Source organism: Drosophila ananassae, chromosome 3L (assembly GCF_017639315.1).
Source record: "Drosophila ananassae strain 14024-0371.13 chromosome 3L, ASM1763931v2, whole genome shotgun sequence".
Classification (NCBI taxonomy): domain Eukaryota; kingdom Metazoa; phylum Arthropoda; class Insecta; order Diptera; family Drosophilidae; genus Drosophila; species Drosophila ananassae.
The window spans coordinates 13643495-13660649 of NC_057929.1; the positions used below are offsets into that span (position 1 = coordinate 13643495).

Consider the following 17155-nt stretch of genomic DNA (forward strand, 5'->3'; position numbering starts at 1 on the left):
AACACCTTCGGTTGTCCAGCTGACTTGCTGTTTGTTGTTTCTGTTGTTGTTGAAGCTGCTACTGCCACTGCTACTGCCCGTCTTGACTCCTTTCCTCTTTCTTGGCCGTTGATGGTAAATTAAAAATGTATTTTTAACCTCTTTTATTGTTGTTGCTGTTGCTGTTGCTAAACACGCGCTATGTTGTTGTTGTTGGCTTTAAAGCAGGCAGCGGTACAACGTGACGTCATTAACTTTGCCGGCAAAAACAATGGACTTTTCCGTGAAATTTCCCTGCTGCCTGGCCTGGCCCGGCTCTTGCACTATATACTTTTTCAATAAATTTTCCGACCGACTCTCTCCTTCGACAACTTTTATCTGTCAAAAGCAGACAGCCAACACACCAACAACACACACTCTGATACTGGCACACTGGCACACACACCGGCACACACGCGCTGTCAAAAATTTGTGTTGTTTATCAGACAAGTATTTGCGATACTTCTCGAGCTTCGATTGCAATTTTCAGATACTCGATAGAATGCGGCTTCCTTTTTGTTTTTTGAATATTTCAACACTGTTTCATGATCTATCGATTAGTTATTATTTAATAATTTTTTTATGCTTGTTTCGCGCGTTTTTGAACCAAAAATGTTGTTGCACAATTCGCTGGAAAGTAATTACTTCTTGGCGGCGTTTGCAGAAATCGTTTGCGGTGACTGGGCAAAATATTTTTTCTTTCGCTTAGCGCTGCTAATAATTTTTCCGGCTCGACCACGCTCGATTTTGAAACAAAAAGCTTACTTTTTTTTTTTTAAATATTTATTCCTTGGCGACGCACTGTTGTTACGCGTTAAATTGAACACCTATTGCTTTGAACTGAGGAGTACGGTTAAGTAGACGATTCAATTGGTAGAATGCTTCAGTTGTAGCACTTCTGGCCAACAAAACTCGGGAGGTACTTCCTACAAAAACGCGCGAGCGCCGAACAGCAAATGGCAAGTGCGCTCCAAATCTATCTCTTAAATACGACACCAAAACAATCTCAAACTCAGTGAGCGAAAGCTGGCGGTCTGTTTGAATCCAGAGAGTTTTCAGATACATTTAACACTCAGATACGTGCTCGCTCAGATACGCGCTCAGATACTTGCTCTCTCTTGCTCAAAAACTCATCGGGAATCGTTCCACCACCAAGCGCAAGGCGAAGATACATTCGTAAAAGATCGTTTCGTGGATGGGTTAGATCTTGGGATATTTAATATCCTGATGGGTATTTGTTTAGGATATCTAATGGATATTTTCGTATCTTTCTCTCCGAGTTGGAGTCTCAAGTCCCGTTATTTTTTGAGTAGAGCCTTTGAGTCATATTAGCTTGTTTTGAGTTTGATTTTTATATCCTTGGGATACAAAGATCCTATCTAGAAACCCTCTAACCGGTTGGTATTATTTACCCGGTTCGTAGCCTAGCGGTTGGTTCAGATATATAAAGAGACCAAGAGAAAGACACTCAAAAACCAACTCAGTGAAAAGAGCGAAAGCTGGTGGCTTGAGCTCCCGGAGTGCTCCCCATTTGCTCAAAAACTCAACACGCTCCACCATTCACGTTCCACTAATTGCTCTCCCAATTGGACTCAGTTTGAAGTAAACAATTTTATTTTTATTTATAAATAAGTAATTTTTGACTATTTATATTCTACAGTTTTAGTTTTCGACTACTGAACCCATTGAACTCTCATATTTCAACCCAACCGCCAGAGAAAAGGTTGGCGGCTTAGTGGCAACTCGAAATTCAAATTCACCACCAAAAGGCTCTCAAAACCTTTTTCCACTCTCTGACTCAAAGAGAGTGGTGTGGATTGTGACTCGACTTTCTCTCTTCCACAGACATTCTCCCGCTTATTGGATTTTCTCAATTGGAGTTTCTTGGCGCCCCGAGTGTGGTTCCAAGGGGGGATTTTCTTTTGTTTTTATTTTTGTTGTTTGGTTTAATTAAAATGGGTAAGAATAGAGGGGGCAAGGGGGCGTAGGCGAGTTGACAATCAACTAAAAGGTTAACTGGCCAAAAGTAGTCAGACAGTTTAGCTTTTTGCCGTAGGTTGCGGAACATAAAGCCGGCTAGCAACTTGTATTAATTATATTTCGACTTTTGGGCCAATTTGCATTCAGCCAGCTCGGTTAGATGATAAATTTTATGTTTAAACAATATGAATAATTTTAACAAATGGATGCATTCTTTCTGCTTGTATCTAATAAGATTTTAAAATCCATTAATGCTTTATTTTTTTTTCATAAAATCTCTATAAATTAGAAGCTATTCTGTAGCTCTGTCAATGTCACCTTCAGAGTGTTCGATATGTTCTAAATCATTTACGTAAATGCATCATCCATAACGGCATAGCTATAGGATGAATATATACCCGAAATGCAGGGCCAGAAATAGAAAAATGTAACGCAGCAGAGCAGCCTGAGAGCCAAGCGACTTGACATTTCTATGTCATAAATTTGTATTTTTTGGATTTTTATTTTTTTTTTTTTGGCAGCAGAACCGAAAACCGAAAAACTGAAAAACCGAAAAACATGTTAACACCACCCCCCACATAGCAATTAAAAGGGGGGCTCACAGTACGGTGTGTGTGTAGGTTAATTGTAATAAAAAGTGAATGTAAGCGATTGCAAGAACGAGAAATGGAGCTGAAGGAGAACCGGCATGTAGAAAGCCAGATACCCCTAGAAAGAGAGGGGGCATAGGGGTGGGGAGAGAGATAGAGATAGAGATAGAGAGAGAGCGACCCGACCAGATCCAGAAACGCCCCCGCAATGATTTTAGCTCCACACTATGTGTGTCCCCACCTTCCAGCTGGCTTATTATTAGAAGACTATCTGAGTTTATTTTTAAACGATTTGAAATGTGAGTTTTTTGGAGACTGACCCCAGAGGTCTAAGAGGGAGGCTGTCGGGGCTGTTGGCGGGCAAGTGAAAGGTTTCAGTTCGTCAATTATGGACAATGGATTACAATGTTACAATAGATAGAGTGTAGGGGAGTGTGTTGGAGTATGTTGGAGGAGGAGTGCCACAAATATTGCCAAAAATTGAAATGTTTTTTTGATTAAACACATTAGCGAGCGGCAAAATATATATAATTATTAACAAAATCCATTGCTGGCTAATTGATAAACAAGAAAAGATACATTCCGACTAATGGGATTCAGTTTAGCCGCCAAATCCATCACAATCTAAACTGTCATTCAAGAGACTCCAAAGCAATGACCCCGAAAAAAAATCATTAAAAGATAGATTTTTTTGTAGATCTTTCTGCTTATAGAAATTATCGTGGAGTGACATCTTTTTCTTGGTAACCAAAAACGCCCACTGGAGCAAGCATCTTGAAAACATCATTAACAACACATTTGTCGGGCGGCTGCAGCAGCCTTGTGGGCAGCCTGCGTCTGCAACAGATACAGATACAGATACAAAATACTAGCCGAAAGATACTCTCGCACTCGCCGGAGTACGCTGGAAACCGGTTCCAGGCAAAATCAAAAGTTGCGCAGACGTCGCCGTCTCAGCTGCTTTTGAAGCTTTAGCCGCTGCTCTGCTGACCAAGCTGAAGTTTTGGGAATTGAGGTTTGGGAAGCTGCGGCAGGGAGAGGGCGATCTAAAGTACACAGAAGTAAGGTCTTCGAGATCTTTAAAGAATAAACAAATAATAATTGATTTTAAAGATTCATTTTCAGAACTGAATATCACTCTTTCAGATGACTTCCAGTTCATCTCTGAATGCCTGAAAGATATAGCTAGAAGCCCCCTTTTTCTCCCAGTGTAGATGCTGTGAGTCCATTTTTCTTCGAGTGCTAGTGTGTTAAATAGTGTAGGTAAATCAGTTTTTGGGGGACCAGAGCCCAGAGCCACAGTCAGATCTATAGCCATAGCCGGCATTAAAACGGGTTTGCTTCTCGTTTGTGATACACCTTTTGCGCCTGTTCCTTGTTCCGCACTCACTCACCCCACCCAACTCCACTCCGATCTGCTCCGATCCGCTCCACCCCTTCCGGATCTCCGTTCCCCGTTCCAATCCCTGCCGTTTCGAAGCTCAAGAACGTGTTTCAAGGCTTTTGGACAGGGTGTGTAACCGGTAGCTACAAAAAACCAAAAAAAAACAATAAAAAAATAATGCAAGAAAAAGGAAAAGGAGGTCGCCAAATGAAAAGATCTCGACTGAGAAACGGGCACAGGGATTGGCTCGCGAGCTATTGGTCCAGAGGGGACAGGCCAGGAGGAGGAGGGGTAGGAAGGCCATCTGCAATTTTTAGAAGGAGAAAACATCAGAAATCCCACCCTGATCTAATTAGAAATAACGGCAATAAGTACAAGACTATAATTTCTGAGCACGCGATCACCCAGAGACCGGCGAATGCATATAAATTGGCATAAATAAAGCAAAAGTCACGCCGATCCGTGCCAAAAACCAAAAGCCAAACCAGTTTCAGATACTTGGGAGGGGGAGAGCGAAAGAGCCAAGGGGGACTGGGCGGCCAGAGGGGGAGCTAGTGGGAGATCAGAATTCCAAATCGGATCATCGTGAGCTCAACGCAACAGTGACGTCTTTTTCTGGTTCTCCGGTTATTGCAATCTGAGTCAGCTCCTCAGATCCACAGCTCCCCAAGACTCCAGCTCCCTAATATGCTAAGTAGAGAGAGAGAGATATCTCTTAACCGCAAACCAAAGAGCGAGAGATCGCTGGAGAAAATGCGTGGGAGTTATACACTGAAAATAAATAAGGGCATAGTTTCTTTCAATAAAAATCTATCTTAAAGTAACTTTTTTTCAAGCAGTCTAGACCAGAATATCTCAAGATAAAGATGTTATAGAATGGATATAATACAAAATTATAACATTTTCTTGCCGTGATTATGACTCACTTGGAATCCCCCCTTTTTTGAGAAGTTTTCGAATAGATCGTCTTACCACTCAAAGACCATGTGCTGGGGCGACTCTTGAGTGGCTCGGAGAGTTTATGTTCGAGTGAAAGATGCGAGATACTTTATCGCCACCGAGTTCCACATTGTCATTAAAAAAGTGTTCCCACTTTGAAAAGGGGGTTTCCAGAGGAGTTTGAGTATGTTTTTGAGTTAGTTCTAGGAATAGTTATAAGCCTAAGGTTAAATTAATTGGCATCTATAAGATGGAGTATCTATTGGAGTATCTTTAAGATTTTAAATTTATTTTATTATTTTTTTTTAAGGGGTATGATTATGATTCTATAAATAAGTATTTTTACTAAAAGGATTAGTAGTAGCATTAGTAGTAGCAAATAGTAGCAATAGCTGAGGTGGTAGTAGTAATATAGTATTTCAAGCAGTGCAAGCAGTGCAGCAGTGTTAGTAGTAGCTCCCCCTTTATTTTTTGTAAAAAAAAAACTTAATGTCTTTGAAATAATTTATTTCCATTTATTTACACTTAACCTCCCCCCTGCTGGATCTGATTCAGCTCCGTTCCTATCGCTGCCTCCATTCGAATTCAAATTAAGCAAATTACCGAAAATTTCGTTTGTTTGCTACTTCTTTTCAGTCCTTCCAGCCCTTGTGTCCTGGACGTCCTTGTTGTGCTTCTTCGCTTAATTACTTACAACTAACTGCAGGGTGCAAAGTTTGAACAGGGAGCTATGTACCTCCCACCACCTCCTACCCAGTTCGAGCTCGTGCCGTCTTGGATTGCAATTGAAACCAAAGTTACAATCGCATATCAAGCCCTAAGACAAAAGGCAAACATGCTTGGCTGAATATCCTACACTGTTAAAAAAGGATATCTAGAAGATAAAACTGTTCTTAGAACTTGAAAGATAAATTTAAGATTTAAATAACTTATTCACAAATAAAATGGAAGCTTAAAGGAAGAGTTTGTATCCTTTTTATTAAGACCTTAAGCTAACCATTTCTCCCTGTGTAAGGACCAGCTTGGGGGCGTGGCAACCAGACTGCATAGTCGAAGAAATTACGCTGATTGAACACTAATTTATTTGTTTGTTTGTTTTAACATTTTCGCCGCATTAAGGATGAGGCTTCGGGGCAAGGAAAGCGCGAGTGGAAAAGTGAATAAAAAGTTTTCCCCTTTTGAAGCGCCAAGGTGCAAAACGCCCCCAGCTCCGCGTGTGTGTGTGTGGTTGAGTGGGTGGTGGGTGGGATTTTAGGGGTTGCCTGTGTTAGCATCTTTTTGGCTTTTTGTTGCAGTTTGTATGTGAGGTTCTTTGTCTGGTGCCGCTTTTTCGCTTAATTGGCTGTAATTGAAATCGTTTGGAAACTGAGGGCCAAAGGAGGTGAATCTTAAAATAAATAGAACAAAAGGTTGGCTTTATAACAAAAATCGATTTCTAATTTTCTAGAAATTTAAAGATACTCTTCCCGCAACTTGTGCTTCCATCTAATCTAACCTCACTTTCCATATCCAAATATAACTTTTTCAAAGCCCACAGACATTGTCCAACACTGTCCATCGCCTGTGTGTGTGTCCTTTTTGCGGTCGAGCCTTGTTTGTCCAAAATTTCTGATGTATTTCCCTTTTTGGCTTTCTGGCCAGTTTTGTTTTCTTTTTAGCGGATTCTTTTTTTTCTCATTTTTCCTGTTGGCAGTCTGATGTGGCGACCTTTTAGCGAACGTTTTCGCCATTTGCAGTTTTTCGCCTCTGGCAGCGGGAATGTCGCTTTTCCCCCCTCTCTCTTCTATCCCTTTTTGCCTAACTTTTCTCCGCCGTTTTTTTTTTGATTTTCCTTTTTTTTGAATATGTGCATGTGTGAGTGACCCCTGCGATCTCTGTTTGTGTTTTCCGAGTACTTGGTTATGGTAATCGAATTTCAAATTATTGCCATGAGCTATATGGAATATCTGGTCTAGCTGTTGCCGAAAGATGGGTGGTGGAGAGAGTGCCCCCCTTTATTGCTTCCTTTTGGCCTTTTTTCTAGGAGTCCTTTGTTGTTCTTGTTGCGGAAGATGAATCTGTTTTTTTCTCTTTTGGTTTTCCTTTTTTTTTGGCTCTGTTGGCTCTGTGTTTATGTTTTGGCTAGTTGCTGTTGATGTTTTCCAGCGTGGGTGTGTGGGTGTGTGTTTTCTGAGGTTTTTCCTGTTTTTCCATCATCGTGTTGCTGTTATTGTTGTTTACATCCTGTTTTTGGCGCGCTTTGAATATTTTGCGGTGTATGTTTTGTCATGCAATAATTTAATTGTCGGATTTGGCAGCTTAAAAGCAACCGGCAGTCGGGAGCCGGCAGTCTCCCACTATCTCCCCCACCCACTTGAAACGGAGGAGGGCGTGGCAGGTGTGGGCCAATTGTTTGTTTGTTTGTCCGCCTGTCCCCCTGTCCGTCTGACACTTTGTGCTTTATTTATGTTTGGATTTGGCTTGCTGATGTTGTTCGGGCTTTTGTGTTTTGTTTTCTTTTGACAAATTGCTTAAATTAGTTTGCTCGGGCGGGGTTTCTTTTTTGAGTATGTATGTAGTCTCGAATTCACATAAATCATTTCTGATAATTTAATTTCAAGGTGAGTTAACTTTAATTTGCTTTCGGACAAATCCTATATTTGAATTTTTGAGTTCAATAAATATTATTTGAATTAATTTCAGTTGCTTCTACATTTAAAGTCATTTTCCTCCTCAGCAGATTATAATCTGATCTCTGTTATCCTTAAACGGCAGGTCCTGGCCAGCTAGCAGGTCCTGCCCATCTAGCAGTGGCATTATAATTAATAATCAACAGCAGCTTAAAGATTTTAATTAACATCAACGACAGACTGCTTCTCCATTTTCTGTTCTTTATCTTTGCTTATATTGTCAACTGTGGGGCGTGACCTCGTCCTTCCAGTATCCTGTAATCCCTCCCTTCCTGCGGGTAAAGAAACTGCATCCTCACGCTTCTATCTCCCTCCTGATCGACCTGCGTAGATTTCTTTTAATTTACCCGCAATGACCTGCATCGAAATGCTCTTGTATCCATGTTCTCGGAGCTCCATGTCCTGGTCGGAGCATCCTGCATCTCCCTCCCCATTATTTCGCGCTGGCTCTGTCCCTGCTTCAGCTTCAATTTTAGTTGCAATCCGTTTCCTTGGCAACTTGGCCAAGTTTCAGTTTCAGTTGCAATTACTTGGCGCACCTGAAGTGGGCAACAACAACGATATGGACTAAAACGGAGGGTCAAAGGTTAGTTTGTTTGTTTGTATTTGCTGCTGCTGTTGTTGCGGTGACGTTGCTGATTCTATCCCCCGTCCATCCCCTTTTCACATATTTTTCTACAATTTTTTCTCCTTGCCAGGATCCAGGATACTCGTTTTATTTTTTATTTTTTGCTATCGCTTTTCTGTTGACTTTGCGCTTTCTATTTACGCTCTGCTGTTGTTTGTTGAATTCCAACTGCAATTATGTGAATTTTTACCGTGCACAGCATAAAACATTTTGCCCTGACTTTCGCTCCGACTTCAGCTACTGGCCTGGAGCAGGTAGCAGTCTGTTCTCCAGCTCGGGGGCCAGCAAGTTCTGGCCAAGCTCAAAGTCAAACAGCGCAAGGAAAGTAAACTGAGCTTGAAAGTCAATAAGCGGGGAGTGGAGTGGAGAAACAGTTCCACCTGAGTTTCCCAAGGATCACAGAATCATCCAGACATTACCTAGAGTAGTATTGTAGGGTGTCCCAAAAAATATTCTCATTTAGTTGTCAAATATTTTTTCAAACTTCAAAACACAGTGGGCGTTGCTAAATAGCATTCTGAATCCTGTACAAATCAGTCGTTGAAATATTCAGTAGAAAAAATTCTCAGTTGTAGAAGGTTGGAATAAGTTCAGAAGAAAAATTTGTAGTAATTAAAATATAAAAAAAAAATAATAAAAATGACAAAAAATAACAGCAAGAAAGTGGTAAAATAGTTGTGACAAGCCACCAGACTATCTCTCAAATTTCGAATTATTTTTCCATTTAGGGAACTTGTGCATTGCCAGAGAAAGCTCCATCTCCAGTAGTGGCCAAGAAGAGAAGGGTGGCCAAGCCCAAGCCACTGAAAATTGGTGGAGCCCGGAGGGGAAGGTGCATCCCCAAGCCACTTAATTCGAGAGTTATCCGAGAGATATGCCGTCTCCCGGCGGATGCCTGCATCTCGACATCTGAGGCTGAGGTGATGTACGTCAATTCGAGATTCGGCCGTTTCGTCGATGCCAACAAAAGTCCGGAGATGAGCCGTCGTCCTCGGGCCAGAGCTCCCCGCAAGCCCAAGCCCAAAAATACAGCGAAGAGGAACACGAAGAAACCCATTATAAATCTCGAAAAGTAGCCACCGATTTGGGATTTAGATTGGATTAGTTTTGCTTGATTCGATTCATAAGTTTATTTGCTTCACAACTTGGATTTTATACAAAATTTGACAGTTCTAATTTCGGTTAATTTCAAATTTTTTATATTTTTTACATTTGTAATACGATATTGTCTTGGCCATTTACTTACAGCGAACTGCCGGAAACCTACACTATTAATAGGCCATGCAATTTTTCGAAACCAAAATTATTACGTGTAAGCTGAATATTGTTATTTAATAAAAAAAAAAGCCCTGTGCAGACTAACCATCCCTCGTCCGATTGCCGACCCTTTTCAGAGGAGCTTTTCAGGCATTCCACTGGTGTCACGTACATTTTTCGTTTGCTTTGAGTTTTCAGTTACACGATTTTTTTTGTTTTTTGGGAAGGACGCGAAGCAGCTAAGCAATCGCCAAATAAAAAGCCATCGGACAGTTGCTGAGCTCAGTTTCAATTTTCACTTAAAACAAAGTTGGCAACCAGCGGGATGAGGCGCTGCAGGATGGCAAAAACTGGCAGCACTGCATCTCACAACACCGAAACCTATTCACCTATCCTCTCATCCTCTTAAGCAACCCAAGGATTCGGGGGTGGCTCGGGCGTTAACAAAGCTGGGCATCCTGGCTTTTGTAACTACACGGCAAAAAAGGATCCTAAAAACGATGACTTTTATACACTTCTTCAGCGAAATTTCTTAAGCTATTTATGGATATGGAAATGGATCATATTTTCCAAAAAAATGGCTATATCTCGGCCTAAATTCATCCAATTCTTGAGCGGAATACCTTAAAAGATTTGTGGATCGATTTCCCATAATTCTGCATCAAAATCTAACAAACCATTTTTTTTTATTTTTTTGTTAAATTTTCTGGGTAGGCCCCATTCAAAATGTGGGACAGGCATGGGGAGCCCAATATGGCCCACTGTGATGACCATATCTTGGCCAATATTTATCCGATCCTTGTGCGGAATACTTTAAACGATTTGTGGATTGATTCTTCACAAATGTACATCAAAATCTAAGAAACGCATTTTTTTCCGATTTTTTGTCAAAATTTCTGGGTAGACCCCTTCTAAATGTGGGACATGTAAGGGGAGCATAATATGGCCCACTGCGATGGCCATATCTTTGCCAATACAAATCCGATTCTTGAGCGGAATACCTTAAAAGTTTTGTGGATTGATACTCCATCATTCTGCATCATTCTGCATGTTTATTCGTCGATTTATTCAATATTGTTTTACATCAAAATCACGGACTAACTTAACCGAGGTATATTGTTGAAATTTTACCGTTTTATTTGTATGAAATTTTTACCTTAAAAGTGTAAAATTGAATCTTATCCCTTTGGTTTTTGTCAGTGTGTGTCGTGTTGGGTTCTGTAATCAGAGCAAAGTAGACGCAGACACAGGACGGAACTATCTTTCGTCTCCCCCACTGGCCCACTGGCTTACGTGATTTCGAGGCAGCCAAATCACGGATCGAGTTGAGAGTAACAAACAAAACAGAGGAAAATCAGAGAAAATAAGGAAAAGCGAACAAAAAATTATGGTGTCGAGCTAGCCAAATATTTCTATGTGCTGTCATGACGAACCAGAATCGGCATTGCGAAAAAAGCACAGAATAAAACTAGATTTGGGGAGCGAGAAAAAAAAGCATCTAAGTTTGTTTGGCTCACGTGACATTTGTTTTGGCAAGAGTTATTTTCCTTCATTGTCGTTGAATCAGCAAACGTACCTGCAATGAACAATTTATACAAGTTCTTGAAGGAGCCAAGTTAATTTTCATTCAAAATACGGGGCTTATAAATTATGATATGTTTAAAAATATGGTATTTGCTTAATATTTATAGATTGCCATTCCTGAAAACGTCAGCTAATGCGACACTAATTCTTTATTCTTGCTTAAATGCCTTTTTTAAGTGAAACCAATTTCCTTAAATAAATTGAAACATTTTTTAAACACATTTGTTAGGTATGCTGATAAAGACTCTTGTGTTTTTGTCCTTTCTGGGATTAATTGAATCACGGGAACCGAGCCTGGACATAGGTAGAGCACCAACCACCATAAAACCGCTCAGATGGATGCCGAAAACTTTTTGTGGAAAGGGGGCCAAGTATAGCAGATCACTGGGTAAATGTGTCCGGAGTGGTGAGAGTGATGTATGCCCAGGTGGTTTCAAAAAAAGGAGGGGCATATGTACCCGCTCTGCGTACGGCTAGGAAATCGTATTTCTTTATTGATTTGAAATAAAAATATCCTGCGATTACAGTTGGTTTATAACTTAAATGGGTTAATGTAAAAATGCCAATCAGGAAGCAAGGACAATCCATTGACCTTAAGGATGGGTATGATCTCTTCCAAAGTTGTGATACTTCCAATATTCGCCCGTATAGACAGGTGGTTCTCTTGTCGGAATCGGTCGATGCACATATTTTGGTATTGTCGGTTTTTCGCGAATTTTCTGCCACCACCTACTAATAGCACCGGGTCCTCTAGTCACCGTATACTTCTTTCGCGTGCACTGCTTCATAACCGGCTGAAAGTAGTATCCATATGCGCACCGCGTATCCGGTACGGGAGCTCTAATCTCCACGTCAGAAATATCCCCCATATCCGGCAGACAGGCGTTCTCCTCGACATCCCATATGAATCCTGCGGCACAAGGTGGCAGGTCTAATGGTGTCTCCAAATGAAACAAAGGACTTTCCATTACCTCCATTTTCGTGAAACTGATTTGGTTCTATTTGTTGGCGATCGGTTCTACATTGTTTTTCACGGTAGGGTTAGCTATGAATGTTATTTTTTACAAAAACTAAGTATGGTTCGACGTTAAAGATGATATAGAAAAAGAGAAAAGTGCATTTTATTTTCAATAGCCGTACTCAAAGCGACTGTAACCAATTGATCAGATTAGTCTCGATTTAATTAGCTCAGAAATTTGTATTTCAATCAAGCATGAAGTCATCGTTGTAGTTCGACTGGAAACGATCTTTTCTCGATTTATACAGACTTTTGGACGGTTTGTAACGACGGGGGCCTCCAGAGATAGGATCGATATATTTTGAATTTGAATATTTCGGCGATGGAGGGCTGTCGTCCCTGACTGCCCATCTACCAAAATTAGTGTCATTGCCCTTAGTGTTGGGGCGAAGTTTTCTGTTTTTCATACCTCGGCCAAACCCAAGATAATCATAATTAGGCCATGTGCTTCTTAGAGTATATCTCTTAGTTCTCTTTGATGGCGTTGTTTTTGTATAACGTCCTAGATTTGCGAACCTGTTGAAGCGTCCCCGCATTTGTCTGGGACGGTAGACGTCTCGGGTACACTTGTAATCCACCCATTGGTATCCATAAGGGCAGTTTGAGGGCTTCTTTACGGTTTTGGTGGATCTGATGTGTGGTATATAAGTATACAGCGGTCTAGTTACCATTTCATCTGAACCACTATCCACAGTAACATTATCTTCAATAATTGGAGGTTTTGGAGGAGTATCAGGATTTGGATCTGGATTTGGATCTGGCTCATTTGAATTTGGTTCTCCCTCATTTGAATCATCTTGCTCATGGCATCTTCGGTTTATTTTGAACACGACAAAGATGAATATTCCAAGAAACCAACGCATTACGATGCGACTGCTAAGGCTGGAGTTTTAATAACGAATGCCTGAAAAATGTTTGCCAAATTCTTGTTGTTAATTCTATTAAACCATAAAAAATCTATATACCTATATTCTATTTACTTGGGGAAGTTGGAAAAAGTGAAAACATTCTACGTTTCAAATTGATTTCGTACTTCACACAAAAGTATATACGCTAATGACTCTCCTGTCGGATGTTAGTGTGTGAAAATCTGAAGGCGGGTAAGTAGCAGCTCATTTCTTGTTTAAGTTTGGTTAGCTGAGAGTGCCGGCATTTTATCATTGCCTTTGCCGCTTTTAATGTGAGAAATTAAGTAGCTCACTTGAGAGTGGCTGTTGGTTGTGCGGCGAGGGTTGACGCAAAAGTATGAGTTATCAAAAATTAGTGATATAAAGCTCTTGATCCCGTCCCGACAAAGCGAGGGAAGACATGGCGTATGCGCAATTTCAGATGGGATAAGCATTAAGAGGCTTTATTAACCTTAAAGCTCCTTGCTGAGGTAAATTAATTGTAAATTCATTCCAGTCTTGCCAAAACATGGCAATATTCAATGCCGAAGTGGGCGATAAGTTGTAAAAACTTTGCCAAACAAAAACAAAAAAAAATATATGGTAAAGTCGGGGAACAGGAGAAGCTTTAGGTGGCAAATGTCAAAGCAGTGGAACCTGGAAGTTGAAGGACAGCGGAAGTCTCGTCCTCTTTGTTTGTTTGTCTTTTTGCTAGCCTCTTTGTTTGTCTGTTGGTGTGTTTGTTTGTGCCATTGTCGTTTGTGAACTGTCACACGAAAGAGAGTGCACTAAAAGTGTCGCCTTACGGCAACTGACTTGGAAAGATAATCACGGGGGTGTGATGAGTGGGTGGTGCAACTTTTGATAAAGGTTTATCTGGGCTGCTGTTGCAGCTTACCTTTTTATCGCTGGATTTTTTTTACCATCTTTTTTGTATTTTGGCCAGGCAACAGTTTCAGCTGGATGGCTGGGTAAGTTAGCTTCAAGTTACCACCGACTTGACTGACTTGACTTCCATCATCATTGTCATCTGCTGCACACGTTGAGCTTCCAAAAGAGATGCAAAAAGTGCGACTACTTGAGTATCCCAATGTCGCAAAAAATTACATTTTTTTCCTTGGTTGCTGTTGCTGTCTTGTTTATCATTTAATTATATGTTAAATTCCACTTAAAAATACAGAGCTGAGAAGGTGGAAGCAGAATACAAATTTCAGCGCTAAAAATAAATCCTAAATCATGAACTTGTTGAGGCTCAATGATTCGTATTATATATTGTTTTATTGTATTCAAACACAACTGTTTCTTTATGTGTTTTTTAGCCTTTCATAAAACAAAGGAAATATGTTATATACATATAAGCTGAAACCGCTTAATAAAATTTTTATTCTCCTGCTCACACCTCTGGAGACTGCATCATGAAGTTAACTGAGTTGCTCTTATTTTTGGCTATTTTTTTGGCGGCTGTTTTGTATGTCAACGGATGCAAAAGGAGTGGAGAAACCGTAAGCCTATAATTTTAAATCAATTATTTATTAATTTTTTAAATAAAATATTGACTTTTAGTGCAATAATGATGATATATGCTGTTCGAGACAATGTGCCCTGGCACCTTTTCGTTTTGGATGGACTTGCGTTTAAAATTTTAAGAGAAATATAATTGATTCCTTCTTGGTATCAATCGCTTGGAAAAGGATTCCAAGCAGAATATCAATAAATTCATTTTTACTTTTGACAACCGAAAGTGCCACTGGGATGCCCTAGTTGCCACATGTTGCAGGAGGAGTCACTTTGCTGGTAAAATGGAAGAAACCTACAACTATCCTGGTAGACAACATCATCTGACAGTTTGTCTAACATTAAAAGCGGCAAAATGTTGCGGCGTTGCCTGCCAAATGACATGATTTCTCAGTTCTGATTCGGTTGCCACTCTGCAGCACCCCTCCATGAGTACTTCCACAGTTCTACAAAATTTCCCCCGATCCCCAAACCTTTTCCCATTTCCACAGCTCCTCAGCCCCAGAGCTCCACATCAACTTCAACTCAAGAACTGAACGAAACTTTTGCTTATCTGCGTCACAGCCACAAAACCGAATCCCAACTCCAGCCAACCACATCGACGCCCATTTCCAGCCTCTGACTACACTGAGGATCAAGAATATATATAAGCTATATCCATGGATAGAAACTGAAAGGTTGTTTTAAGCTTAAATAGAAAGGGCCTGTGTTGAAAAAAACACTTGAAGGATTAGTATAGCCATAGTAAGAGCCCTAATGAAGGATGGGATAAAATATTTGTAATTTAATTGTTAAGTTTTTGGCCTTTTCCAGCAACATTTTTGACTGTGCAGGGTTCACCATTCTCTTTGCCAAGTACTGCAACGTCTTGAGGCAGATTTTTGCTTTTGTTGTTGATATGTTTTCTTTTTTTTTTATATTTTTTTCTGCGATTTCCTTGGGTGCATCAGTTTGTCTGGTCCTTGGACCTGTTATTTCTACACATGCTCGCCCAGAAGTTGCTTTTGCTTCTGCTGCTGCTGCTGCTGTTTGTGCGTGTTTCATTTTATTTGTTGGCACAAAATTGGGTTTTAGTGGATTTTGTGGCAAATGATTTTTGCTGGCTGCCGTTACGCTTGCATAAACTTTAATTTAATTTTTGCCCAGCGCCGAGCACAGAAGTTCCCTGAGTAGCTGGGTAACAAAGAGCAGACAACCCAAAAAAAAATATTAAAGCACAAGTTTAGGTCGACTTATAAATACTATTTTTAATATTTCTCCCAATCCCCGCCCCAATACCTCACATTCTGACATTATCTGTAAAGTTTTGCTTTAAGTTTTCGACATCTCCCCATTGATTTCTTTTCCCAATCGCTTCCAATCAACATTCGACACGTGTGTGCGTATTTTGAATTGAATATTTTTGCGAGAAAGCCACAGGACACGTTTCCATCAATTCAAATGTGTCTACCGACATCTGTCTATACTCGATTGTATGCTCACACAGAGCCCGAAAGGAAAGAATATTTTTAAGAAATGCACAAAAGTGCAATTGAGTTGAAAGACGTGCCAAAGGGCGTTCACAAGCCAGAAAAGCCATAAAAATGGCAGCTAAACGTTGGAGCCAAATGGGTTCTACCCACTGCTCCTATCCATGGGATGTGGATGTGGGACCACCTTCTGCTCAGGTGAAAAATTATAGCGTAAAATTCATATTTGATGACTTTTTGATTGCCAAACCGAGAAACTGTTGCCGCGCCGCCTCAGCTCCGCCTTCCTTCCGAATAACGCCAGGAACTCAATCCGAACCGCAAACTGAACCTTGGCTTCGGATTCACAGAGCCAGCCACATAATGCTGAGAAAAGTGCTCTCAATGGCGTCATTGTCAAGCGTTCTTACCGCCATCGGAATCATCATCATCAACATTATTATCATCCCAGTCTATATATCCTTTTACCTGCACCCGAAGTGCAGTGTAATGGCAGTCGCTCTATGTGTGTGTACTTTATGTAGTGTCCTGATCCAAAGCAATGCCAAAGCTTTGCGATTAAGCTCCAGCTGGTTTTGAACTGGATGAATGGATGGACGGATGGGTGGATGGATGGATGGTTGAATGGATGGATGGCAGTTGGATGTCCTGGATTTCTCCTTTTCATTTTTCCATATTTCGTGCCGTTTGTCGTCCTCGAGCTCTGATGATGATGATGTACTCGAATTCTGATTGTGGCTGCAGCAGGGGACCAGTCTCTCAACTAGGATTTCGGTTCTACAAGGACTCGATTAAGGATTCGAGGCTTGAAACTCATTGCAAATTCATTCCTTACATAAGAATTTATGAGTAAAAAAATGTGTTAAATATGTAAGAATTAGATAGGCTACAATTAATGAGTCTATTCGGTTTAGCATCCTTAAATTCAAGCCAGATTGATGGCCAAAAAACTTTTCCTGAATGTCTGTCGGCTAATTTCAATTAATGTAAAGGCACGCGGATAAAACCTAAACGAGGTCCTTTCTTCATACGCCACCGCCCCTCTTTTTTTCACTTTCACAAATTGGTGTTGATGTGACGGGCCACGAATGCTGATGACACTAATGCCCACACACATGCACACACGCACAGGACTCAGGATTCAGGGCGGAGGTCGCGGCAGGCAGGTCACAGGACCCACAGGACTGAGGGCTGAGGACTGAGGGCTGTGGACTGAG

The 17155-nt window shown here is 40.8% G+C and overlaps 3 protein-coding genes and 1 long non-coding RNA gene across 39 annotated transcripts in view; 2 read left to right on the forward strand and 2 right to left on the reverse strand.

Annotated features, from left to right (window-relative positions):
* The window catches only part of LOC6494313 (protein muscleblind), a 151199-nt gene that overhangs the window by 107861 nt on the left and 26183 nt on the right, over window positions 1–17155 (reverse strand). For 26 of the 36 annotated variants that reach the window (XM_014907232.3, XM_014907230.3, XM_014907229.3 and 23 more), the window contains exon 1: window positions 6–777. The exons of 1 other annotated variant lie outside the window; for it this stretch is intronic. The gene's annotated coding sequence lies outside the window, so the exon portion shown is untranslated. 9 more of the 36 variants (XM_044715917.1, XM_044715920.1, XM_044715918.1 and 6 more) reach the window with 4 other exon arrangements.
* LOC6496254 lies at window positions 8713–9578 on the forward strand. Its single transcript, XM_001960515.4, has 2 exons — window positions 8713–8874; window positions 8937–9578. Exons 1-2 carry the CDS (start codon window positions 8848–8850, stop codon window positions 9282–9284), a joined length of 375 nt encoding a protein of 124 aa, XP_001960551.1. The 5' UTR covers window positions 8713–8847; the 3' UTR covers window positions 9285–9578.
* Window positions 11518–12037, reverse strand: LOC6494312. The gene has a single exon (XM_001960516.4). The coding sequence runs from the start codon at window positions 12024–12026 to the stop codon at window positions 11643–11645; it is 384 nt and encodes a 127-aa protein (XP_001960552.1). The 5' UTR covers window positions 12027–12037; the 3' UTR covers window positions 11518–11642.
* On the forward strand, window positions 13153–15139 carry LOC123257300. The gene is made up of 4 exons (XR_006507342.1): window positions 13153–13167; window positions 14274–14456; window positions 14518–14901; window positions 14961–15139. It is a non-coding gene; the product is annotated as an uncharacterized LOC123257300 (long non-coding RNA).